The 24,926-nt window shown below is 52.3% G+C and overlaps 1 protein-coding gene across 23 annotated transcripts in view; it reads left to right on the top strand.

Moving 5' to 3' along the window:
* The window catches only part of huwe1 (HECT, UBA and WWE domain containing E3 ubiquitin protein ligase 1), a 34,863-nt gene that overhangs the window by 4,120 nt on the left and 5,817 nt on the right, over positions 1-24,926 (top strand). For 6 of the 23 annotated variants that reach the window (XM_060056528.1, XM_060056703.1, XM_060056562.1 and 3 more), the window contains 68 exons: positions 768-817; positions 959-1,028; positions 1,128-1,226; positions 1,384-1,590; positions 1,686-1,838; positions 1,944-2,006; positions 2,122-2,199; positions 2,281-2,331; positions 2,462-2,630; positions 2,720-2,820; positions 2,980-3,130; positions 3,670-3,797; positions 3,971-4,111; positions 4,223-4,328; positions 4,676-4,783; positions 4,866-4,967; positions 5,096-5,176; positions 5,376-5,482; positions 5,918-6,110; positions 6,206-6,297; positions 6,405-6,625; positions 6,773-6,830; positions 6,929-7,105; positions 7,223-7,468; positions 7,698-7,831; positions 7,948-8,060; positions 8,152-8,334; positions 8,492-8,708; positions 8,808-8,930; positions 9,080-9,317; positions 9,456-9,815; positions 10,570-10,692; positions 10,840-10,935; positions 11,129-11,398; positions 11,515-11,667; positions 11,827-11,954; positions 12,082-12,163; positions 12,292-12,468; positions 12,585-12,732; positions 12,825-13,255; positions 13,344-13,539; positions 14,165-14,332; positions 14,422-14,594; positions 14,711-14,777; positions 14,898-15,121; positions 15,238-15,449; positions 15,535-15,717; positions 15,829-16,001; positions 16,099-16,235; positions 16,381-16,456; positions 16,582-16,680; positions 16,797-16,927; positions 17,007-17,166; positions 17,312-17,540; positions 17,769-17,947; positions 18,216-18,305; positions 18,409-18,587; positions 18,672-18,714; positions 19,374-19,706; positions 19,853-20,063; positions 20,175-20,299; positions 20,402-20,622; positions 21,120-21,511; positions 21,755-22,445; positions 22,743-23,472; positions 23,592-23,683; positions 23,850-24,006; positions 24,582-24,710. In XM_060056528.1, coding sequence (XP_059912511.1) covers positions 984-1,028; positions 1,128-1,226; positions 1,384-1,590; positions 1,686-1,838; positions 1,944-2,006; positions 2,122-2,199; positions 2,281-2,331; positions 2,462-2,630; positions 2,720-2,820; positions 2,980-3,130; positions 3,670-3,797; positions 3,971-4,111; positions 4,223-4,328; positions 4,676-4,783; positions 4,866-4,967; positions 5,096-5,176; positions 5,376-5,482; positions 5,918-6,110; positions 6,206-6,297; positions 6,405-6,625; positions 6,773-6,830; positions 6,929-7,105; positions 7,223-7,468; positions 7,698-7,831; positions 7,948-8,060; positions 8,152-8,334; positions 8,492-8,708; positions 8,808-8,930; positions 9,080-9,317; positions 9,456-9,815; positions 10,570-10,692; positions 10,840-10,935; positions 11,129-11,398; positions 11,515-11,667; positions 11,827-11,954; positions 12,082-12,163; positions 12,292-12,468; positions 12,585-12,732; positions 12,825-13,255; positions 13,344-13,539; positions 14,165-14,332; positions 14,422-14,594; positions 14,711-14,777; positions 14,898-15,121; positions 15,238-15,449; positions 15,535-15,717; positions 15,829-16,001; positions 16,099-16,235; positions 16,381-16,456; positions 16,582-16,680; positions 16,797-16,927; positions 17,007-17,166; positions 17,312-17,540; positions 17,769-17,947; positions 18,216-18,305; positions 18,409-18,587; positions 18,672-18,714; positions 19,374-19,706; positions 19,853-20,063; positions 20,175-20,299; positions 20,402-20,622; positions 21,120-21,511; positions 21,755-22,445; positions 22,743-23,472; positions 23,592-23,683; positions 23,850-24,006; positions 24,582-24,710 — 11,653 coding nt within the window. In that variant the 5' untranslated portion in view covers positions 768-817; positions 959-983. Of the gene's footprint in view, positions 1-109; positions 140-767; positions 818-958; positions 1,029-1,127; positions 1,227-1,383; positions 1,591-1,685; positions 1,839-1,943; positions 2,007-2,121; positions 2,200-2,280; positions 2,332-2,461; positions 2,631-2,719; positions 2,821-2,979; positions 3,131-3,669; positions 3,798-3,970; positions 4,112-4,222; positions 4,329-4,675; positions 4,784-4,865; positions 4,968-5,095; positions 5,177-5,375; positions 5,483-5,917; positions 6,111-6,205; positions 6,298-6,404; positions 6,626-6,772; positions 6,831-6,928; positions 7,106-7,222; positions 7,469-7,697; positions 7,832-7,947; positions 8,061-8,151; positions 8,335-8,491; positions 8,709-8,807; positions 8,931-9,079; positions 9,318-9,455; positions 9,816-10,569; positions 10,693-10,839; positions 10,936-11,128; positions 11,399-11,514; positions 11,668-11,826; positions 11,955-12,081; positions 12,164-12,291; positions 12,469-12,584; positions 12,733-12,824; positions 13,256-13,343; positions 13,540-14,164; positions 14,333-14,421; positions 14,595-14,710; positions 14,778-14,897; positions 15,122-15,237; positions 15,450-15,534; positions 15,718-15,828; positions 16,002-16,098; positions 16,236-16,380; positions 16,457-16,581; positions 16,681-16,796; positions 16,928-17,006; positions 17,167-17,311; positions 17,541-17,768; positions 17,948-18,215; positions 18,306-18,408; positions 18,588-18,671; positions 18,715-19,373; positions 19,707-19,852; positions 20,064-20,174; positions 20,300-20,401; positions 20,623-21,119; positions 21,512-21,754; positions 22,446-22,742; positions 23,473-23,591; positions 23,684-23,849; positions 24,007-24,581; positions 24,712-24,926 lie in introns of all 23 variants that reach the window. The other 17 variants (XM_060056552.1, XM_060056571.1, XM_060056597.1 and 14 more) reach the window with 14 other exon arrangements.

Genomic DNA, 24,926 nt, shown 5'->3' on the forward strand with positions numbered 1-24,926 from the left:
TTGACACTAGCAGCGTAGCATGCCAAATGCCAGTCGCAGGCAGCGACTACAACGCCAGCCATCTAATTATCAATTGAAGTAATTTGCTTTATGTCTGGTATGTGCCTAGTTGTTAAAAAGTGGACCAATTGATGTTGTGGCAAGTAGTTAAATTTGTGTTTCCACTGACTTTAAAATAGCGGGTATTGCTGGCAGCCTCTGTGCTAAACGTAGCTTGCAAGCTATAACTAATGCTAAACCTCTCTTTCATGTTACTGGCATTGCGGACTGTTAACCAATTGCACTTGTTGGCTTAACTATTGGTTGTTTCGAGGGGACACGATGGATTGCAAAAACGTTGCTTTGTGTGTATATATCTATATCTATATAATGATGTGAATTAATCACGTAGAATCATTTGTTAGCCATCAAGCCACCGGCGGCACGTCTTTATGCGAAGCCAATCAAAATACTCTCAATGCTTGACTAACGCAAACGTTTTCAATTGCAAATGTCCAACTGTGATTACTTGTCCATTGTATTTTGTCGTGTGTGTTTTGTTGAAATGTCCAGGTCTTTTTAAACCAGTCGTTATTGACTATTTTCTCTATCTTCTAACTTCATCTTATCTATCTTTTTTTTCACTACTAATTGCATGCTATGTTTAGCTGTAATCAAAATATTTGTACTGTCCATCTTGTGCCTTTCTGTTTCATTTTGGCAGAATCTTTAGAGGCTCCTTACATTTTCAGTTTAATTTGATGTGGTTTCAATCTTTCACTTTGCAGGTAAAGTGCAAAAAACATGCTGTTAAGTGGGTACTGCCAAACTACTTATTGTAAGTATAATACTTGCGGTTCTACATAATGTTTATCTTACAATGTTTCAATTAAGGTAGCTTCTGGTTTGCCCTCTATGGCCTCATACATACAACATCCAAATATGACATCCTAATGTTTTTTATGTGGTGTGTTGACAGGAGCCACAAATAGAAAGTAGCGACAATGAAGGTCGACAGAAGCAAGTTAAAGAAAACCCCTACAGAAGCTGTGAGTGTGTATACTGGTGACATTGTAATTAATTAGACTTACTGGCTGTTTACTGGGCTTTGTATTGAAATAACCTCTTGCCTTCTCCATACTTTGCAGCCTGCAGACTGCAGGACCCTTATAGAGAAGCTCAAGGCATGCAGTGATGAGCAATTGCTTGTGGAGCTTCAGCACATTAAGACCTGGAATATTGGAAAGGTAAACAATATGTTGGGAGCAGAGCTTATGTTTTTATTGAAGCAAAGTGCTTATTATATGCAATACCATTCTGTCAATGTTCATGTGGACCTAGCAATCTCAGAGGAACTTTTGCCATTTGGTACGGTATTGAAACTAACACTGGCATTTTCTCCAGTGTGAGCTGTACCACTGGGTGGACCTACTGGACCGTTTCGATGGAATTCTGTGCGATGCAGGCCAGACTGTGGAGAGCATGTCATGGCTGCTGGTGTGCGACCGGCCAGACAACGGGCACCTCAAGGCCCTGCTGCTGGCTGTGCTCAATTTCACCGCCTTGCTCATTGAGTACAGCTTCTCCAGACACCTCTACAGCTCCATAGAGGTAAGCTTTCACCCTGCACAGCTGCTTTTCACCATAGGGGATAAAACCATATGAATAATTATAATGAATTTTCCTCCTTCCTTTTTGCTTCACAGCACTTAACCACCTTATTGGCGTCATGTGACATGCAAGTAGTCTTGTCTGTACTCAACCTGCTGTACGTGTTCAGCAAACGCTCCAACTACATCACAAGATTGGGGTCTGACAAGAGAACTCCTCTTTTGGCCCGCCTGCAACATCTGGCAGAGGTTTAACAATACAATGTCAATATCCATCTAGTTTATGTAGGTGTAATGACAGATGTATTTTGGAACATAGAATCTGATTGTGTCAATCTCCTTGTTCTTCTGTAGAGTTGGGGTGGAAAGGAGAATGGGTTTGGTTTGGCCGAATGCTGCAGGGATCTGCCCATGTCGGTAAGTGCCAATTTACATAATCTCTTTGTGGAGTCATTCCAATTATTCCAGTGACTTGTTTTCTTTGTAATTAATAGTGCAACATTGAGATTAATGATTCTTTTTGGGGCACCAGAAATACCCACCCAGTGCCACAACACTGCACTTTGAGTTCTATGCTGAACCAGGCCCTGAGGTCAAAGTAGAGAGAAAAGTAAGCATTACAGATTCACAAAATAAAACCTACACTATCTTTATTTGTAGTATATATTAAAATGTACCCTTTTTTCGTCAGCAGACAAGCAGTAACACACTACACTATATTCACATTGAGCAGCTTGACAAGGTAAAGTCAGGCATTACTCTTCTTTGCATTATAGTTCATAATATGCTGCAAGGAAGTCCATGATTCATGGAAGTCTTTATTTTGTTTGTTTTACCTGTCAGTTGTTTGATTTTCCTCCTGTGTATTTTAGATTTCAGAGAGTCCGTCTGAGATCATGGAGTCACTGACAGTAATGTACAACATCCCAAAAGACAAGCAGACCCTTCTCTTCACACACATTCGATTGGCTCACGGCTTCTCTAATCACAAGAAGAGGCTACAGGCTGTACAGGCCCGCCTGCATGCCATTTCTATACTTGGTGAGCACGTAGTCCCATCCCAACCCCATGGTTAGCAAGAGGTTCTGACTAGCAAATGCTGACATTATGCTGTGTTCCCTCCCATGCAGTGTACTCCAATGCGCTCCAGGAGTCCGCCAACAGTATACTGTACAATGGCTTGATAGAGGAACTGGTAGATGTGCTGCAGATTACAGACAAACAGCTTGTGGTAAGGACCGTGTCATCCCTGTCGTCAAAGCATGTTTGTGCATGCGAATGGAGACAATCCATGCAAATGCATAATTTATAATGTGTCACAGTAGATTGTGTCAAGACTAGTTGGATAGAAAAAAAACTGTTTTAAATGTGCTTTCATTTTTTTTTCTAGGATATAAAAGCAGCATCTTTGCGCACTTTAACTTCAATTGTCCACCTGGAGAGGACCCCTAAGCTTTCCAACATCATCGACTGCACCGGGACGGCGTCTTACCATGGCTTCCTGCCTGTGTTGGTGCGCAACTGTATACAAGCAATGATTGGTAAGAGTTGCTAGTACCGCTGCAACTGAATTTCCATATACATGTTGCATGCAGTGCACCTGTAAACGAAGCGTGCTCATATTTAAATCGAATGGTTATTCAAAGTGCAAGTAAACCCACTGTTTTGTCTCTAATACGATGAGGGGACATTTTGTGTGTGTGTGTGTGTGTGTGTGTGTGTGTGTGTGTCATCAATTTGTCTGTTTATCGGTTTATTGCTTGTTAAGTCATTCTGTATGAGCATCTTAAAGAGCAATGTAGATTATGAAAGCGGCCACACACAGGGGCATATATACTACAAGTATCCTGGAAGCTTAACCCTCGCTTGGTCACATGAACATCAAGCACTAACCAGACGTAGCTGCACTTAGCCACACCCACTGTGACATTAGCCTAACCTCTAGCCAACGATTTGGCTTCGTTGTGGTGTCACGAAAATATTTTTTTCCACCGTATTTCTCTTAATTCCAGCACAAAATGGCATAAATTATCATAATAGGGTGAATATAAGACATTGAAAAAAATGCTTGATTCCACAGACCCTCTGATGGAGCCCTACCCACATCAGTTTGCCACTGCACTCTTCTCCTTCCTCTACCACCTGGCAAGCTACGATGCCGGAGGCGAGGCACTCGTCTCCTGTGGTATGATGGAAGCACTACTCAAGGTACCATCTCCCCCATAATTCACTTTACAAACTGCATGGATCTGATCTAATGTGAATGCAACCATTATAAAGCAGAAGTTTTAAAATCGGAAGAGGAATTGTCTTCCTTCAAAGTTAGGAAAAAATCAATTCTACATTTAATCTAAATATTTTCTACCATTCTTTCCCTGAAGGTGATCAAGTTCCTTGGAGATGAGCAGGACCAGATCACCTTTGTGACCCGGGCAGTGCGAGTCGTGGACCTCATCACCAACCTGGACATGGCTGCCTTCCAGTCCCACACTGGCCTTACCATCTTCATCTCCAGACTGGAGGTGGGTGGCGGCGCTCTGCAATGCTCAGCGACATGAAGCACTTCTTAACCTACGGCGCATAGCCAAAGAGCTGCGTTCACTCTGTCCCCTGTCCGTCTGTCTCAATGCCAGCACGAGGTGGACCTGTCGAGGAAAGAGTGCCCTTTTGTCATCAAGCCAAAGATCCAGAGGCCAAGCACAGCTACTGAGTCTGAGGACATGGACACAGACATGGACAGTAAGTTAATTTTATTTTTTGTAGATGTACCGACCTTTTTAATGTGTGTTCAGCAGATGCGATCACCGTTTTATTCATTTGCTTTAATGGGCAAATGTATATAAATGTAACGTTTCTTATGATAGTGGTTGTGAACCAATTATGTTAGTGCTCAATATGTTCTATAAATGTTCTTTCTAGGTTTCCAACCACATTGTACATAAGCTTTCCCTTTTAAAGGCCGCAGGTCTCATGTCTTATGATTTTAAGTACTCAATCAAGTTGTCGATAGCCTATGGTGATTCTTAAATCGGCAATGGCTTTCAAAGATGCAGCTTTTGATTATTTTTTTAACTTGCTTTGATTAGTGTCAGAAGTCTCTATGGAGAGCAGCCCCGGCCCATCCACATCTTCTAGCTCTAGACCAGAAGTGGACCACCGAGTGCAGAGTGGCACAGCCAATGCACCGCGTGCAGGTAGGATCGAATGCAATCATACTGTCTCAGCATTCAAATGTTTATCTGGGGTGCCTAATGACATCCTTGTCGTCTCCCATAGGTATGCAGTGTATCCCACAGAGAGCAGCTCTGTTGAAGTCTATGTTAAACTTCTTAAAGAAAGCCATTCAAGACCCTGCATTTTCTGATGGTATCCGCCATGGTAAGATGTGCTTTTATAACAATGCTGGTTGATGGCATATATCTAGCTTATTGTGTGGTTGTATGGGACTGATGGCTCCAAGTGTATATATGCTAACCTATGTGCTTGTGATTGCCTTTTTCCTCTAGTAATGGATGGATCATTGCCTACCTCACTCAAGCACATCATCAGTAACGCAGAGTATTATGGCCCATCACTCTTTTTACTGGGTTAGTACTAAGTCATTCACAAGAAGAGATGAAATGGCTTTTGTTTGTGTGTTGTGGCATGGTATGTGTAGTTGTCGAATATGATGATAAACAAACCAACATCAACAGTTGTAAGCTTGGAGGATTGCTTTCGCAGGTTGGTCCTATGGATTTCTCATGTCTCTTCTCCTCCCCCTGTGTTGTCCTGTCCGGTCTGCAGCGACGGAGGTGGTGACGGTGTTTGTGTTCCAGGAGCCCTCCCTGCTCTCCTCCCTGCAGGATAACGGCCTCACAGACGTCATGCTGCATGCGCTGCTCATCAAGGACGTGAGTCCCCCAGCCCTCTGCTGTTCCTTCCTGTCTCTCTCTCCTTCGGGCTTCTCTGACGGCTCTCTCTCTCTCTCTTTCATGCCCCCTACTAAACAAATTTTTTCATGCCTTTTTATTTTCCTTGGAGCTTGATCCAGCACAGCCAGATGTCTTGCCTTTCGCAGGCGTCTCGCTGTCCAGATTCACTCAGCTCCCGTCACTCCCCTCATTCTGGCTCCTCATGCCCCCTTAGCCCAGTATCAACATTTGCGCTGTTTCGCCTGTACATTTTCCTCCTATTGATGCTCCGTGCACCTCTCGGCCCCTGACCCCCCCCCCCCCTCCTGCTTCTCCTTCCCCCCCCTCGCAGTTAACCCCCCCCTCGCCACTCTCTCTCTCACCCTGTCTTCCTCCTTTTTTTTCTCTCTCTCCTGCCTATTCTCTCTCTCATAGTGTCTCTCTCTGCAGGTTCCCGCCACTCGGGAGGTGCTGGGCTCCCTCCCCAATGTGTTCAGTGCCCTGTGCTTGAACGCGAGAGGCCTGCACTCCTTCGTTCAGTGCCAGCCGTTTGAGCGCCTCTTTAAGGTGCTGCTCTCCCCGGACTACCTACCCGCCATGAGGCGGCGACGGAGCTCCGACCCACTGGGTGAGTCATTGGCTGTTTGACTCCTGTTAGAATCCTCTTTAATCGTTAACACTGGATATATAACTGTGACCGTGTACGCATGTCTGCTGCTACAGGGGACACTGCCTCAAACCTCGGCAGTGCTGTGGATGAGCTCATGAGGCACCAGCCCACTCTCAAGACGGACGCCACTACTGCCATCATTAAGGTTTGGTTTCCATTCATTTCAAGTTTTTCTCTCTCCTTCCTAATGAGAATAATACAGCACAGCGCATAGACACGAGTCTGACCGATGGTGAATTTGTTATATGACAGTTGTTGGAGGAGATCTGTAACCTTGGCCGGGCGCCAGAGTACATCTGCCAGAAGCCGTCCATCCAGAAGGCGGACGGCACAGTGGCCGTGCCCCCTGCCCGGTCCAGCCATGCTGCAGAGGAGGCCTCCAGTGAAGACGAGGAGGAGGAGGAGGCCCTCCACACCTTCAGCCAGCAGCAGGGGGAGCCAGAGAGCAACAGGCAGTCAGTTCCACTTGAACTGTATGACGCTGAGTTCACTTCACCGAGTAGAACCAACAACTCCTTGCAAGAGTTCTTGAGTTTTTTATTCAGTTTTTAGATTACATTTCACTTCATATTTTTCGAGTTGAACCTGTCATTTTGACAATGTTATGTTTTTGTTTGTAGGGTGGTTGGCACAGAGGAGAGAATACCTATTCCTCTCATGGATTACATCCTGAATGTGGTAGGTGTATACTTTTTATTTTTTTTATTTTTTAGGGCTCTTCTAACGGTTCACACGGAAACCCTTTTTTATAAAAATTCAATGTGTGCGCTTTCCAGATGAAGTTTGTGGAATCCATACTGAGCAACAACACCACCGACGACCACTGTCAGGAGTTTGTCAACCAGAAGGGCCTCTTGCCCCTGGTCTCCATCCTGGGCCTGCCCAACCTGCCCATAGACTTCCCCACCTCTGCTGCATGCCAAGCCGTGGCCGGTGTCTGCAAGTCCATCCTGGTAAGCAAAGAATAAATAACGTTCACTCCCCCCCACCGATGCACTGCGGCAGTATCCATTTAGTGGATTGGGATTAAAGCGAGCCTCTCTTCCCTCCCCTCCCCTCCCTTGTCCCAGACACTCTCTCATGAGCCTAAAGTGCTCCAGGAGGGGCTCTGCCAGCTGGACAGCATCCTCACGGCCCTGGAGCCCCTGCACCGGCCTATCGAGGTCCCCGGCGGCTCTGTGCTACTCCGAGAGCTGGCCAACGCCGGCCACGTCGCCGACGCCACCCTGTCGGCCCGCGCCACGCCGCTCCTGCACGCGCTCACCGCAGCGCACGCCTACATCCTCATGTTTGTCCACACCTGCAGAGTGGGACAGGTAAAGCACGGATGACTTTGCTTGGGGGACTTTCCTTTTAGGATATGCAATGACGCTGCATAAACTCGCGATCAGTAAATCTTGATGGGACGACAATATGGTTTTAAATGATAATAGTCTGAGTAGCATTTAATATATGTTTTCATATAATCAATAATGTTGTTTTGGTTGGCCAAGTCATTGTTGCTGTTCTGGGATTTGAGGATGTTTTCTTGTTGTGTTGGATCAGAGTGAAATCAGAGCCATCTCTGTGAACCAGTGGGGCTCCCAGCTTGGCCTGAGTGTCCTCAACAAGCTGAGCCAGCTGTACTGCTCTCTGGTCTGGGAAAGCACCGTCCTGTTGTCCCTCTGTACCCCCAACAGGTGAGGCCCCTTACACGTCCTCCTTTCTCCCCTGCTTGTCGTCTTGCTGATCTTTAACCTTCCTCCTGTCTGTGATTCGGATGCTGATCTTTAACCTTCCCCCTGCTGTGCTGCAGTCTACCACCTGGCTGTGAGTTTGGGCAGGCAGACATGCAGAAACTTGTGCCCAAGGAGGAGAAGCCTTCTGGCAGCGCCACAGCGACCCCGGCGTCTGGCTCCAGGAGGACTGGTAAGGAGACTTTTTAAATGCAATCTTCATCGGTTCAGTTTGTTGGTTGGATTTGAGTCAACCCGACTTTTTCCATTGTCCTCCCCCCCAGCTGAGTCTGAGGCAGTGGCTGTGGACTCGTCAGCCGGCGGTCTGCTGGAGGGCATGGGTCTAGACGGGGACACGCTGGCTCCCATGGAGACGGATGAGCCCACCGCCACCGACCCCAAGGCCAAGTCCAAACTGACGCCAGCGATGGCCACCCGGATCAAGCAGATCAAACCGCTGCTCTCGGGTAAGAACCATCCCTTGCTTTTAGTTACATTAGAGATGTTGGTGTATTTCTGCCTATCCTCAGTATTTTCTCTCTGAGCATTGCTACAGCTGGATTAAGCTTAATACTCCCATGAGTACCTTTTATTACCAGCTAATCTCCGATCCCCTCCCTCCAGCCTCATCGCGTCTGGGCAGGGCTCTGGCTGAGCTGTTTGGGCTGCTCGTCAAGCTGTGTGTTGGCTCCCCTGTGCGCCAGCGTCGTTCCCATCACGCCACCAGCACGGGCACGGCCCCGACGCCAGCGGCCCGTGCCACCGCCTCCTCCCTCACCAAGCTGCTCACCAAGGGCCTGAGCTGGCAGCCGCCACCCTACACCCCCACCCCCCGATTCAGGCAAGTCTTCTTCTCTTGACTGATGCAATCCAGGTGCTGATACGTGGATGTATTATTGTTTCATACATGTTATTGAATGAGGAACTCCATTCCTTGCAGGCTGACCTTTTTCATCTGCTCCGTGGGCTTCACGTCTCCCATGCTGTTTGATGAGAGAAAGTACCCATACCACCTAATGCTGCAGAAGTTCTTCTGCTCAGGCGGTCACGATGCTCTGTTTGAGTAAGTTCTGCGTTTCACTTTTTTAAACCCTTTGCACAATGATTTATTCAAGTGAGGACAAACCTCTTTTGGTCTACTTGTGGAATCACAGCATGGCCCGAGAACAAGATAATTATCTGTCTTCATGTCTCTGTTCCTCTCCTCTGTAGGACCTTTAACTGGGCTCTGTCGATGGGCGGTAAGGTGCCCGTCTCTGAAGGGCTGGAGCATACTGATCTGCCCGACGGCACTGGGGAGTTCCTGGACGCCTGGCTGATGCTGGTGGAGAAGATGGTGAACCCCAGCACCGTGCTGGACTCTCCTCACTCTCTGCCCGCCAAGGTCCCCGGGGTCACGCCCACCACGCCCCAGTTCAGCGCCCTGCGGTTCCTCATCGTCACGCAGAAGGTTGGTAACCATGGAAATGACTGTCAGTAAAATCAGGAGGTTTAAAATTGTTATCCGTGGATAATTGAAAAGGCGCCTGGTTTCAGATGAGTGTCCCTGGCCAGATGTCTGCTATAAACACTTGTCATCTCTCCCTAGGCTGCGTTCAGCTGCATCCGCAGCCTGTGGAACCGGAAGCCCCTCAAGGTGTACGGAGGCCGCATGGCCGAGTCCATGCTGGCCATCCTCTGCCACATTCTGAGGGGAGAGCCGGTGATCCAGGAGCGCCTGGGCAAGGAGCGGGAGGGCACGGCACGGCCAGAAGAGGAGGGGGCTCCCGCGGGGCCCCCGGCACCTACCGGGGCCCCCGGAGCTGCTCCGACCGCAGGAGAGGGCACCGCTGCCCCTGGGTCGGCCCCGGCTGCACCAGCCGCCGCCGGCTCAGCGGAGGACGCCACCAACTCGACCAACTCCACCCCTCGTCGGGAGCCCCAGGTCAACCAGGCGCAGCTCACGCAGGTAGGGTGGATGAGTCCCCAATTACCACTGGGCGGGCAATTAAAGGGATGTTAGGAAGGCTTTCATGGTTTTCGTTTGAATATTACCTTTCACACCTTGAATAACTTTATTGTAAAGCTATGGAAAATTAAAAAAAAAATCTGAACCTGTACTTCATTTTTGGCTGAAGTCAGGAACAGTCTTTCCCAATGTGAAACCTTCGAGTATAATATGTTGTCAGCCCCGCTTTGAATAACAAAAGTACCTTTTGTAGAAAGCTCTCCGCAGGAGATCTAGAAATAAGAATAGGGCTCGTGTTGGTTTTGAACATGAGAGGCGGAGGATGAACGAGGCACATCTCCCATAGTGGGTTCAGCAGGTTTAGGAGCCATCAGGCAGAGGAGTGATTGACAGGCCAGGTGTAGAGGGCGGCGGAGGGAGTGGGCGGGAGGTAGAGAAAGGAATGGAGATTAATAGTTGTCAAGGTGAACCTTCAGGATTCATTTTTCTCAAGAAGGGTGGAGAATTTTAATCAGATGAATAAGATAAGTGCTGAGGCGGGTACGGTATGATTCATTTCTTTGTTGAAGACGACCACTCCAGTTATTAAAACGTCAAAGCACATTCATGCGTACAAGACATTCACCCAATTTTCATAATGGTAATTAGGGTTTTGACTTTTTTGCCGACCTCCTATGCCTCTACTCTGATCATCATCGCGTCCTCCCTCCCCTTATCTTGTTTTCATTGCCCCTGGTTCTTTGTGTTTCTCCAGCTGATGGACATGGGCTTCTCCAGAGAACATGCCATGGAGGCCCTGCTGAACACCACCACTATGGAGCAGGCCACAGAGTACCTGCTCACTCACCCGCCCCCCCTTCTCAGCGGCGCTGTTCGGGTAAGCTTTCCTCTCCGACATGGTGCGCACGTGCACTCCCACACACAGATGCATACACACAGGTATCCATTGTCTCCCTTCCTCCCCATACAAATAATATAAACACAGGCCAGACGTAGTGAGTGTTGCTCTTCTCTGGTTCCCTAGGACCTGACTATGTCTGAAGAGGACCAGATGATGAGGGCCATTGCCATGTCACTAGGACAAGAGGTTAGCATGGAGCAGCGCTCTGACTCTCCCGAGGTGCGCCATCCTCGCTACTCGCATTATGTAAAGACACTGACGCACTCGACCGCACACTCTTACCCCCCGCCGCCCTCGCCTCTGTTCAAACCACCCGCTGCTAAAGAAAACCTCATGAATAAATGACGGGTCACTTTCGGCTGCGGCTGCTGCAGCCATTATCCCTGACTCGGATCCTCCCTCCCCTTCCCAGGAGGCGGCGAGGCGGCGCGAGGAGGACGACCGGCGGGCCCGGGAGCGGGCGGAGGAGGAGGAGGCCCGCTGTCTGGAGCGCTTCATGGAGGCGGAGCCCCTGGACCCCCAGGAGCTGCACGCCTTCACGGACTCCATGCTGCCCGGCTGCTTCCACCTGCTGGACGAGCTGCCCGACACGGTCTACCGCCTCTGCGACCTGCTGATGACGGCCATCAAGAGGAGCGGCCCCGAGTACCGAGACCTCATCCTGGGCCAGGTGGTCCACCAGGTCCGTGGGCTGATGCGCCTCAAATCTCGTCGCTCGCATTTTGGTGATTCATTTGTTCCTTCTGCTCTGCACGTCGATCTCATCCTGTGTGGGTGGGTTTGTTTCCCCGTGTGCAGGTGTGGGACGCGGCCCGTGTGCTGATCAAAGCAGCGGAGCCCCTGACGACCAGTGACACCAAGACGGTGGCCGAGTGGACCAGGCAGATGGCCACGCTGCCGCAGGCCTCCAAGCTGGCCACGCGCATCCTGCTGCTCACACTTCTCTTTGAGGTGAGTTATCTTCACAACTTATCTGAGATTATTATTTATTATTATAAAGTTGAACAAATTGTTTTTCCATTATGGACGTGGTCTCTTCCAAACTAGATTTATTCCCCAGTGCTGGAGTTTAACTGACTTGAGCGTGTGCTCTGCCCTTTTCCCTGACAGGAGCTAAAGCTGTTGTGCACCAGAGTGGTGGAGCGAAGTGGAATTCTTGACTTGCTGATTAAGCTGCTTGAGGTGGTGCAACCCTGTTTGCAGGCTGCCAAGGAGCAGAAGGACATCCAGACCCCAAAGTGAGTCCTTAATCATTCTAGGGACGAGAAAAACGACTGCCTCAGGGATATCAATCACTGTGGCGTAAATGCCAAAGCACACAGTGTGTACATTATGGAAAGTAATCCATACCCTATTTCTTTACAGATGGATTACCCCAGTTCTTTTGCTTATTGATTTCTATGAGAAGATGGCCGTTTCTTCAAAGCGCAGAGCACAGATGAACAAGGTTAGCATCCACCAGCTCGGAGAAGGCGACGATTCACCACTGCCTCTTTCGTGCATTCTATGTGCCTCTAAATAATATATGAACTATCTTCTTATTCGTGGCACCTTTTATTTATTTTTTTGCACCAGTACCTGCAGCCTAACGGCAACAACTGGCGGTGGTTTGACGACCGCTCTGGCCGCTGGTGTAGCTACAGCGCGTCCAACAACAGCACCATCGACTCAGCCTGGAGGGCCGGGGAGAGCAGTGTGCGCTTCACCGCCGGACGGCGACGCTACACCGTCCAGTTCAACACCATGGTGCAGGTATGTAGCGTCACCGTGGCAACCACCACCACTGTTTCATCCTAAAGCAGAGCCAGTAGTCGTCGGCTGCTGATCCCACTCTGATGGAACGGCTTGTATTTTCTCACCACTGCCAGGTGAACGAAGAGACGGGCAACAGGAGGCCAGTGATGCTCACCGTCCAGAGAGTTCCTCGGTTGCCCAAACCCTCCAAGACCGGGGGCGTGGCGGACTCTGAGAGAGAGGAGGGAGAGAAGACCAAGCCGGAGGAAACCCAGACTGAAGGTAACTGGGGGCCTTGGTTAGGGAATGGGAAGCGGTTGGTTGTGATGATTATAGCTCTTTAACCCCTGGATGTACTCGCCTGTTTAACATAGTTGGTACCACAGCCCTCACAGCAGAACCGGGCGCAGCAGTGGAGATGGCCGCCCCCAAAGAGGACACCAGTCCGCCGAAGGACGCGACGTCGACGGGACCCTCGGCCCCGCCGCCGGACCCGGACCCCGCCCAGGGCACGGACATCGCCGTGGAGGGCCTGTCCGAGGACATGACCACGGTGCTGATCCGCGCCTGCGTCAGCATGATCAGCGTGCCGGTGGACCCCGACACCCTCCACGCAACGCTGCGCCTTTGTCTGCGCCTGACGCGCACGCACCACTACGCCATGATGTTCGCCGAGCTGAAGAGCACCCGCATGATCCTGGGGCTCACCCAGGTCTCCGGGTTCAACGGCTTCACCCCCCTCGTCACCCTGCTGTTCAGGCACATCATCGAGGACCCGGCCACACTGAGACACACCATGGAGAAGGTGGGCGTTTCATCCGACACGGGGTTCCCCTTTCTCAAAATGACACCACGGGTGAATAGGTCTGACTGTGGTTTTAAACCTTGTGCAGGTGGTGCGGTCTGCCGTCACCAGCGGAGCGGGCAGCACCACCTCAGGGGTGGTGTCTGGCAGCCTGGGCTCCAGGGAGATCAACTACATCCTGCGTGTGCTTGGCCCCGCCTCGTGCCGCAACCCTGAGTGCTTCGCAGAGACGGCCAACAGCTGCATCCGCATCGCCCTGCCCGCACCGCGAGGCGCAGGCACCGGTAATCCAGCCGACCGCATCGTATTCACATGGGTGCCTGATCTGGAGGCCTTGGGTTTAGGATTTGGTGTCTCTTTTGATTTGACACGGAATCGGCTAAAAACATCGTAAATGGCTTGTCCTGTATCCAGGCACGATTTTGGAAACCTGACACGGTTTTGACAATCCTCTGTAGTAGCCAAGTTGTGGTTTTCACATAAAAAACTAAAAATTGCCTTCAGTCAGAGCACTGGGTCTTTATCGCCGACTGGTGGTCCGCTGGTGCAATTGTGGTGGTTAGTCCTGAAATTAAATTTCCCATTTCAATAGGGGAGACTAATGTCAAAATATATCAATGGGTTCTCGATATATTCACCTTTTTGTATTATCACATTTGCGTCAGATGTTCAGTCTGGCCCTATAGTGCTATTATTGGATATGCTATGAACTAGGAAATATATCTCAGGCACGCATTAATTGTCCCTTTGACAACAATCTCACAGGTGCTATCTTTCTTTAGGTACCTATTATAACGTATAGCCCTTGTAGTTATGGAGATACTCTATTCACTTTGTGTTCATTTAGGCAAATACCTGAGATAGAGGCCTTGTGAGGGAAGAGGTTAATGATTCTGTATTCTTTCTCAGTGTCTGATGACGAGTTTGAGAACCTGCGCATCAAAGGGCCCAATGCCGTGCAGCTGGTGAAGACCACCCCCCTCAAGCTATCCCCGCTGCCCACCATCCCAGAGACCATCAGGGAAGTCATCTGCGACATGCTCAACGCTCTGGCAGCCTACCATGCACCTGAAGAGCGTAAGACCACCCGACCAACAAAGTTGTCTTTTCATCCACCTTCACTTCTGTTTGGATCCTCATGGTGTGTTTTGTTGCCATGGTTCCAGCCGAGCGTCCAGAGGAGCGTGCTGCGGCGGCGGCGGCGGCAGCGGCGGTGGTGGTGCCTGGGGGCCAGGACCTATCCCAGATCCTTCAGGATGTCGGGGACGACGTGTACCAGCAGTACAGGCTCACCAGACAGGGCAGCGACTTTGACTCACAGTCTGCCTTCCACATCAATGTAAGTCCTTATGACCGTGATCCTGTTATCTTGGTCTGTGGCTGGGTGTGTTGTGGTTGTGTGTTAAGTATTTGACTAACGGTTTCAATGACTAACATGAGCGTTGCTCCTTCCAGCCCCAGGTGTTCGCTGCAGATGGAGCTGTGGCTGACTCTTCCCAGTCTGGCACACCCCAAGGCGAGGGTAAGATATGTTTTGTTATTTATTTCGTAATGTCTGCTTTCAATCACCATGTCATGCCACATGGCTTGGATTCTGAACATCTGGTTTTTGTCCTCGTTCCTCCCCCCCCCCCCCCCCTAGCCTCCACGCCGGAGGAGTTGCGTGAGGAGAAGAAGGAGCAGGAGGGAGAGAAGGGCGCCGGCACTGAGGAGAGCAAAGCGGCTAAGGCCAAGGCTAGCAAGCCTCTGATGCCCACCTCCACCATCCTCAGACTGCTGGCCGAGTTGGTGCGCTCCTACGTGGGTATCGCCACACTCATCGCCTCCTACAGCTACACGGCCGGACAGTCGGAGCTCATCAAGGAGGTGGGTACAATGCCAAAGCCTCCTCTCCAGAGCCGCCTGGCGTCGGCCCATTGTCCTAGCGCTTCTATTGTCCTTTATTCTGACCTTCGCCCTGTTGTTGTTTTTTTCCATCTCAGGACTGCAGCGTTCTTGCCTTCGTGTTGGACCACCTGCTGCCCCACACCCAAAACTCTGAGGACAAGGACACGCCCGCACTGGCTCGACTATTCCTGGCCAGTCTGGCGGCCGCCGGCACCGGCACGGACGCGCAGGTTGCCCTGGTGAACGAGGTGAAGGCTGCCCTCAGCAGAGCCCTGGCTATGGCGGAAGGAGCAGAGAAGCACGCCAGGTAATGACGGCACCAGTCAGACTCTTATCCACACAGTCTTATCCCTGCAGAATAGTTGTATTAACCTCTGGTCCGTCCACCACAGGCTCCAGGCAGTGATGTGCATCATCAGCACCATCATGGAGTCCTGCCCCTCCACCTCCAGCTTCTACAGCACGGCCACTGCCAAGACGCAGCACAATGGCATGAACAACATCATCCGCCTCTTCCTCAAGAAGGGCCTGGTCAACGACCTAGCACGTGTGCCACACAGCCTCGACTTGTCTAGGTGGGTCTTTCACCTGCAGTGTAACAACGTTTAATTATGGTAATTTACAGTCAAATATTGTTATTGTATCAATAACTTAAATGTATTGTTTTGCTCCTCTGCGCACTTCAGTCCCAACATGGCAAACACAGTGAATGCTGCCCTCAAGCCCCTGGAGACCCTCTCTCGTATCGTGAACCAGCCCAGCAGTCTGTTTGGGGGCAAGGGAGGCTCCAGCAAAAACAAGGCTGAACACGACACCGTGGGCGCTGCCAGGGACAGCAACAGCAACACCACGGACCAAGGTGCCCACACGGCTCAACATTCTTGTGCATTCTTGCTTTATTTAGATGGCCACCGAGTGTTCCCGGCTGCAAGCTGATACGTGGTGTGTGTTTCTAGGAGAGCCAGGTGAGGCGGAGCCTGTGGAGGGAAGCAGGGTGCCGGGAGCGGACAGTGACCTGATGGACGGAGAGACGGAGGCGGACACGGTGGTGATCGCTGGTCAGCCAGAGGTCCTCAGCACTCAGGCCATGCAGGTGCATAACACTACATTATCTCACACTTTGCTTTACTGGGTATAGAGTGCCTATGTTGGCATGAGTTGCTCAGTGCTTACTTGCTGAGTGGATTTGTTTGTGTCCTTGGGTAATTACCTTCTGCCCTTGTGTGTTTTATGTATAGGTGGAGAATGAGTTGGTGGATCTGATTGATGAGCTTCTGGAACGGGACGCTGTCACAGTAAACAGCACCATTATAGGTAAGATACAACGCCTCCTGCTGAAAGCCTCTTAACAGCAGCTCAGGGGGTAGACGAATATGTAATTCATGGCACAGCTTGATTCTACTACAGCTAGTGTTCCTTTTTTATGGGCTGCCATTCAGTAGGACGCAGTGGTGAAGACGAATCACAGGAGGATGTGTTGATGGATGAAGCTCCCTCGAATATTAGCCAGACTTCCACTCTCCAGGCAAATCGGGAAGGTATGTCCGCTCCACATAATGAACCCCTCAGTTGATACTAGCATGTATCCATTTATTGACATGAGTTTCTGGTGCTATTAATAAATAATGGATTATTTGTTTGTTTTCTTTATCAGACTCCATGAACATCCTGGAACCAGAGGATGAAGAGCACACACAGGAGGAAGATTCTAGTGGCAGTAATGATGATGAAGACAGCCAGGATGAAGAGGAGGAGGAGGAAGAAGAGGAAGAGGAGGAGGACCAGGTCAGAAGGATGAATGGAAAGCTGTTGAAGGAGCCAGTTGTCGAAAAGGAATGTATGCTCATATTTTCTCTCACCTCAGGATGACGAGGAAGGAGACGAGGACGACGATGACGAAGGTTCGGAGATGGAGTTGGACGAGGACTTCCCAGACATCAATGCGGCGCCTCACATCCGCTTCGAGAGGTTCGACCGGGACGACGACCTCATCATCGAGTTCGACAACATGTTCTCCACAACCGGTACGCAAGACTTCCCCTTCCACTCTTACCACGGGGCATAAAAGCACCATCTTTATGACCTCGTTTTCAAAATGGCCGTGGCGTTGTGCTTGAGCTGTCGCCCTAATGTCTGCCAACTGTTCTCTCTATTGTGTTCCTCCGTCAGCTGACATCCCTCCCTCCCCAGGCAACATCCCCAGCTCTCACCCCCTGATGGTGCGCCACGCCGACCACGGCTCCCTCACGCTGGGGGCCGCGGGCACCAGCAGCCGCCTGGCACAGGGCATGGGCCGCAGCCAGCGCACGCTGCGCCAGCTCACCGCCAATGCCGGCCACACCATCCACGTCCACTACCCCGGCAACCGCCAGCCCAACCCGCCCCTCATCCTGCAGAGGTGAGGAGCGAAATGTCCCAACACCATATGGGCTCGCTTCAGGCGTCTAGCCATTCGATCGGGCCCTTCCCTGTACCTCTGGACGCTGCTTATTGGTTGATCCAGAGGGTTGTGACGTACTGGAAATGACAAACTTTGGATTGCATACATTTGCTCAGATGGGTGCAGCTTGTTGAGCAGTGAGTCAGTCTGGGTGATTAACCAACGGTCCATTCCTCCCTCTCCCAGACTGCTGGGCCCCAGCGCAGCAGCGGACATCCTGCAGCTCTCCAGCTCCCTGCCCCTGCAGTCCCGCGGCCGCGCCCGCCTCCTGGTGGGCAACGAGGACGTGCACATCATCGCCCGCTCGGACGACGAGCTGCTGGACGACTTCTTCCACGAGCAGAGCAGCACTGGAGGACAGGCCGGTGAGGACCCCTTATTGATGGGCCGTTGGGGTCTTTAGGGTTAGGGGCCATTGTTTGTTAACATCCTTGATTTGGAGCTTATGGGGAGAGACGCAGCAAGTTTGCCGAAGCTGAGCGAGCAGGTATTCTGCAGACCAGCTCGGCTTTTGGAGTACTTTCTTAAAGTTGTAATTTAAGTCTTCAACTTTGTTCTGCGGTTTCCTGACTACTTCCCTTGTTATAGTTTAAGTGATGTACACTCCATAACATCTGGAATTGCTCTTCCCAGGCACTCTCTCCAGTATCCCCACGGCCCTGACCAGGTGGACAGATGAGTGCAAGGTGCTGGATGCCGAGAGCATGCACGACTGTGTAGCAGGTAGGCTCATCTAGCAAACTGTCGGTTGTCGCGCATCGATTGCAACATTCTCCAACCTGTGTGTGTTCTTCAATCCCCCTGACGTGGTGTGTGATGTTTCCAGTGGTGAAGGTGCCAATCCTGCAGCACCTGGAGAGCCTGCGAGATGAGGAGCTGGAGGAGCGACGGGAGAAGAGGAGGAGGCAGCTGGCTGAGGAGGAGGAGGCCAAGCAGAGCGAGCGGAGGGCTTCGGGGGCGGAGGACAGCAGGGAGCAGAGCCTGCAGGTCAGCAGATGGAGAGAGGTCTGTGTGCTCATCATACGAAAAGCAATGCTTTGGTGATTGAGATGTAGGATAAAGTTTGATGTTTATTTTCTCCTTGCTCAGGGTCCTGGATTGGGGGTGGTCAATGGCGCAGAGAACACTGCAGGTAGTCTGAGCTTACTTTACTCTTCTGGCTACAGATGATGTACATGCATCTTTGTCTGGACTCGACGCCGTCTCCTGAATCTTCAGCAAGTGACAAGCCACGGATCAGAGCGTGCTGTGGGATGAGGTAGTAGTTTGTATAGTTTTAGGATCACACCAGATCTGGGAGATAACTATACAGTCTACTGTCTTTCTCACAGCGATGCGACATCAACTCTACAGTCTCGGCTGCTCCAGTGTGCAAACACTGAACAGCGGAGGTTTATTTTTCCATGTGGGCTCTACAAATACTTCACAAACTGACCTTTTCAAATACTGCCGTGTTAATTCATTTATTAGTTTCTCTCGACTGCGTTTTTTTCAATCCGCCATAGATAAATGATATACATTTCTCTTGCATGTCCTTGTATATTAATGTCAGAATCTGGCTATGCTGTGGTGAGGTAGTAAGTTGTGTTGTTGTTGGGGATCAGGATTATTCACCCCGTTCAGGAGATAACTATACAACTTACTGCCTTCCTCAGTGTAGGCCCTGAACATCATGGTGTGCAACTATAACGACATAATATTGTTAAAGTCTAAGCGATTACAATAATACAACGCACTTACTGTGCTCTTGGGCATGTGAACTCTGAACTTTTTTCTGCATTGCTGTTCCAGAAGGTGAGCAGGCCCACGGTGCTCCTGGGTCCTGCCTGGATCCCCCCAGGGTCTCTGAGGGCTTCCTCACAGCCCCCCCATCAGGAGAGGTGACCCCCACCACCCCTGCTCCGCATGAGCAGGCCCTAGTCTCCCTGGAGACTGCCATCAGCCAACAGGTCCATCAGCCTATTGCTGACCTGCTGCTTGCGGAGTCGCACGCCAGCTCGCTGGCCGCCCTGGCCGTAGCCGAGGCCTCCCAAATGGAAATGTCCCCGGCCCCCACAATGGGTGAGAGAGGAGGAAGTGGTGGTGGTGGAGGAGGAGGAGGAGCAGTGGACGGAGGCAGGGAAGGTAGAAAAACTTTAAAAACGCCTCTCATACAAACAAATGTGTGCCAGGCTGGTAGCCAACCTCTGATCTTCGCTTGTTAGAAACCACGTTTACCATTTTTGACGTGACTCCGCTAACCCCCATGGTTGGTGCGTTGTTCCTCTCAGCCTCCCTCAGTCCAGATATTGCCGAGCCTGTTGCGGTGGGCGTGTCGCAGCTGGAGGGGTCGCCCATGGATACCAGCAGCCCTGCTTCCACCACGCTGGAGGAAGCCGCTCCCAACCCCGCCCAGACCGCCCACCTCTCCCAGGAGCTGTCAGGCAGCGCTGGCAGTGCGGACAGCGGGCTGACCGACAGGCAGACGGACGCAGAGACTGGGTTAGCTCCATGTTGTGCTACTGAGCCCACCTCTCTGTTAGGTCCGTTGAGCGTCAGTTGAGCCACACTCGGCGTACTCGAGATTTAATTTGGTGCCTCTGTTCTGTCCAGATCCACCACTGTCTCGTCACCCGGGGAGACCATGCCCCGGAGTGACAGCGCTGATAGCCAATCCCCGGCCATCCAAGAGGAGCCGCTGCCCTCGACCAGCAACGACGACGAGGACCCACTAGCAGGTAAGAAAACAACTCCCTGCCTCACTGGTCCTCTTGCTGTTTACGTCGGTGTATTCATTTCCTTGATTCCTCAATGCCCTAACGATCCTTGTCGTCTCCCAGGCATCAATCTGCCGGAGGGTGTGGACCCCTCGTTTCTGGCGGCCCTCCCCGAGGACATTCGGCGCGAGGTGCTCCAGAACCAGCTGGGCATCAGGCCCCCCTCCCGGCCCCCTGTCACCTCCAGCCTGCCTTCCTCCACCACCCCCGTGCTGAGCGGCCCCGGGGTCACCGAGGTCAGCCCAGAGTTCCTGGCCGCGCTGCCGCCTGCCATCCAGGAGGAGGTGAGAGGACCCCATCAACGCCTGAGATTTGTATAGATAAACGGGGCTGAGGCTGTATTCCTGTACCATTGGGAATTTACTTAATTCTGTTGCCTTTTGGTTTGGAAAACCTTTCCCAGACCTATGCACAAAATGCTTTGTACCTTGTAGGCCCATTTCACCATTGGTCAGCGTCTGTAAATAAAAGTTTATGCAGGCATTTTAAGACGCGGGACCTTGCTGTTGCTGCGATTCAGTTGGAGACACTGCTGATTATATCGCTTGGGCAATGCTTTATGCCAGCATTGCGCTATGTAAGGAGTAAAACGCCCCAAAGGGACTTCTAGCAGGGCTGTTACTCGTCTATAAATAGCTCCAGTGTTGGCCTGGTTCTTCGCATTAGCAATGTGCTCTTGGACTGGTATATCGCTGACATGAGGCACGATACATAACCATTCATCTATAACTTAGTCGTCTCAATGGGTTTTTGACTGACCTGTTCGTCCCGTCTCCTCTAGGTGCTGGCCCAGCAGCGGGCCGAGCAGCAGCGCCGGGAGCTGTCCCAGCAGCCCACCCAGGGGGACACGCCCCTGGACCCCGTGACCTTCATCCAGACCCTGCCCTCGGAGCTCCGCCGCAGCGTGCTGGAGGACATGGAGGACAGCGTGCTGGCCGTCATGCCCCCGGACATCGCCGCCGAGGCGGCCGCGCTGCGCCGCGAGCAGGAGGCCCGCCAGAGGCAGCTGATGCACGAGCGTCTGTTCGGCCACAGCTCGTCCTCGGCCCTGTCGGCCATCCTGCGCTCCCCGGCCTTCACCAGCCGCCTGGGCAGCAACCGCGGCGTGCAGTACACCCGTCTGGCCGTGCAGCGCGGGGGCACCTTCCAGATGGGAGGCACCAACCACAACAGGTGAGGGCGGCGCCGGGGACCGAAGGGGCGGAATGCGCCTGCGCTGTTTAGTTTTCTTTTACATTCATCATCCAACTCTTTGTTAGATCAGAAGAAACAACGCATTAGAGAACGTCCAATATCGACCAGATGATTATAAAAACCATAACGCAGTGTCAAACGGAAAAGTGAGGAGAAACCATTATGGTACGGTGACGTTCTGCAGAGGGCTGAAGGTTTATTTTTGTCGTCCCCCCCCCACAGACCTTCCAGCTCCACGGTGGACTCCCTGCTGCGTCTGCGCGGCCGCCTCCTCCTGGACCACGAGGCCCTCTCCTGCCTGCTGGTGCTGCTGTTTGTGGACGAGCCCAAGCTCAACACCAGCCGGCTGCACCGCGTGCTGCGCAACCTGTGCTACCACTCGCAGACGCGCGGCTGGGTCATCCGCAGCCTGCTGTCCATCCTGCAGCGCAGCAGCGAGAGCGAGGTGTGCGTGGAGACGACGCGCCTCGACGACGCCCGTGGCAAGAGGAACCCGCAGGGGGGCTGCGCCGCCAAGTCTGCCGCAGCAGCCGCCGCCGCCGCCGCCTCCCTCTCCTCCTCCTCTTCGTCGTCCTCGTCGTCCGCCTCGTCCTCCTCTTCCTTGGAGCTACTGAACAGGGTGGAATCCCGCAGTTCCAGCCAACTGTCCTGGCTCTCCGTTTCCATGGACGCGGCCCTGGGCTGCCGGACAAACATTTTCCAGATCCAGCGGGCGTCGGGCAGGAAGCACGCCGACCGCCACTCGGCGGGGGGCGCGGGCCCCGGAGCGCTGGGAGCAGGCGTAGGAGGGATAGCCGGGCCGCCCCCAGGGGTCACGTGCACAGGAGGTGGAGGGTCCACCGTGCACATCCACCCGCAGGCTGCGCCCGTGGTCTGTCGCCATGTCCTGGATACCCTCATCCAGCTGGCCAAGGTGAGCGCCTGAGCAACGGAACCTGTTGGTTAAAGGTGACCTGTTATACCGCCAGCTGTGAGGGGGATTAGCTGCTGCAAGCCGTTTTTTAAAAATCTGCCTCTTCTGACATCACAAATGTCCACCTAGATGGGTGCTGGATAGATCAGTCTACCAGCCGGCCCCGTGGGCTGTAACGAACGTCGCTCATCTCTCCGGCTTGTAACTGCTAATCACACTCACACCCGGGGGTTAGGGTTATGTCAGCTTCTGAGGTTAGTGGTCACCGGTCGGTCTGACCCTCTGTGTCGTCCCCAGGTTTTCCCCAGCCACTTCACCCAGCAGCGCTGCAAGGACCTGTCGACGTCGCCCTCCGACCTGGACGCCCGTCTGTGTTTGGCCACGGCCGGGGCGGCCGGCGTGCTCGGCGGAGTGGTCGTCGGCGCCCGTTCGGGCAGCAACAGCGCCGCCTCCAACGTCTCCTCGGCTCCCGCCACCACCCCCAACTCCCTGGGCTCCTGCGTCATCACGCCCCAGTCCCTGGGCATCTCCACCGACTTCTGGGACCTCCTCGTCAAGCTGGACAACATGAATGTGAGCCGCAAAGGCAAAGCCTCCATGAAGACGGTGCCTTTAGGGGGCGGCGCCGAGGCGGAGGGCGCCCAGTTCAGCCTGGAGGCGTCCCCTCTGGGCCAGCTGATGAACATGCTGTCCCACCCCGTGATCCGCCGTAGCTCTCTGCTCACGGAGAAGCTGCTGCGCCTGCTCTCCCTCATCTCCATCGCTCTGCCCGACAACAAGGCCACCGAGGTGCCCGCCGGCCACCCCGCCCCGCAGGCCGCCGGCTCCAGCACGGCCGGGGCCGCGGGGGTGGCGGCCGGGGCCGCTGGCCTGAGCACCCTGACGGCGGGCTCTGCCCAGGTGGCTGCCACGGGGCTGGTGGGAGCTGTGGTGCAGGGCTCGTCTTCACTGGCCAGCCTGGCGGCCTCTCACATGGCGGCCTCCGCCGCGAGCTCTCTGCCCACCTCCACTGTTAACATTTCAACCGGTAAGCACCACTGGTCCGTGTTGGTATTAAGCGTGGTGGTTTGTACGACATATTGTGGTCTCTTTGGTTATACGTGTGTAGGTATTGAATGAGACCTTGTTGATGTTCCCTGTGAACAGGGAAGCAAAGGATTGCTGTTTGCAGCAATGAAATTGATTCTAAGTTGGCCTCCACTGGACTCACTGAGAAACAACTACAACTCTCAGTGGAGGTATGGAAAAACAAAAAAAGCCGGCCAATGAAATAATTGGATCCAGCCCTACTTACGAACAATTTAATGCAGCACTACGAACACTTTTCTGCATCACCTTTTATTAATCGTTGACCAACGTTACGGGAGGGTCCCTGATCTGCATTCTGCTCCTTTATGTGTCCAGGTGCTGACCTCTCACTCGTGCTCCGAGGAGGGTCTGGAGGACGCCGCCAACATCCTGCTGCAGCTGTCCAGAGGCGACGGCACCACTCGAGATACTGTCCTCCGCCTGCTGCTCAGTGGAGCCCGACACCTGGGCTACACGCTCTGCAAACAGATCGGTCAGCTCCACACCCTCATGCACTGGTCCCTCTAGACACCGTCGTAGCGATATTGCATCTAGGACAGATAAGTCCTTTGCGGCAAGGACTTATCTGTGACGTTTTATTTCAATAGTTTCACGCCCTTGCAGGAAAGCTGCTTCGTCAAGGACCACAGGTCTGCTAGTTATTGTTCACAGTAAAAAGGCAATGAACAAGGGGTCCTTGTGCATGTACGACGGGTTGTTGCTGGGAAAAGCTGAAAAGGATCAAGGAAAGAAAAATAGTCCACAAGAGAACTGTGGTAGCAAAATGATGAGGACTTTGTTTATTGGGAAACGGGGGGGATGTCATTTACGAAGAAATATGATACGTGAGAAATGCTTTAGTAGTGGTGGTACTCCAGAATGGTGACGTAGGGTGCATCATGGGACGGATAGTATTGTTGTAAGGCAAACATAAAAAATTGTTTTGAACTAAACCTCAATCCCCCTTCACACTCCACCAACCCCCGTTCAGACGGCTTTGCACCCCCAGCTTGCATATGACGTCCACCACACGTACACGTTCTCAAGGCCTCCATCCTCTGTCCCCAGGCACGCTACTGGCGGAGCTCCGGGAGTACAACCTGGAGCAGCAGAGACGGGCCCGGGCCGACGCCCTGTCCCCCGACGCCCCCCCTGAGGACTCCTCCATGACTAGGCTCAAGGGCAAGGTCCCCAGCAGGTGAGCTGACGGAGGTGGATCCGCTGCTGCCCAGGGAAGCATCCCTCTGGCTGATATAATCTTTCCTTATTGCTCACTTTAGTTTTGTTGGAGTAAGCAATGGTTGCAGTTAAGCTTATTTAATTTAGCATGGAAATATCATTTCCTAACAATGTAAAATATCTTGGTTATGAACAAGTTATTCATACAGGGGGTTCATTTGCATTTTTTTTTAA

This window comes from Gadus macrocephalus, chromosome 1, assembly GCF_031168955.1.
Source record: "Gadus macrocephalus chromosome 1, ASM3116895v1".
NCBI classification, from domain to species: Eukaryota; Metazoa; Chordata; class Actinopteri; order Gadiformes; family Gadidae; genus Gadus; species Gadus macrocephalus.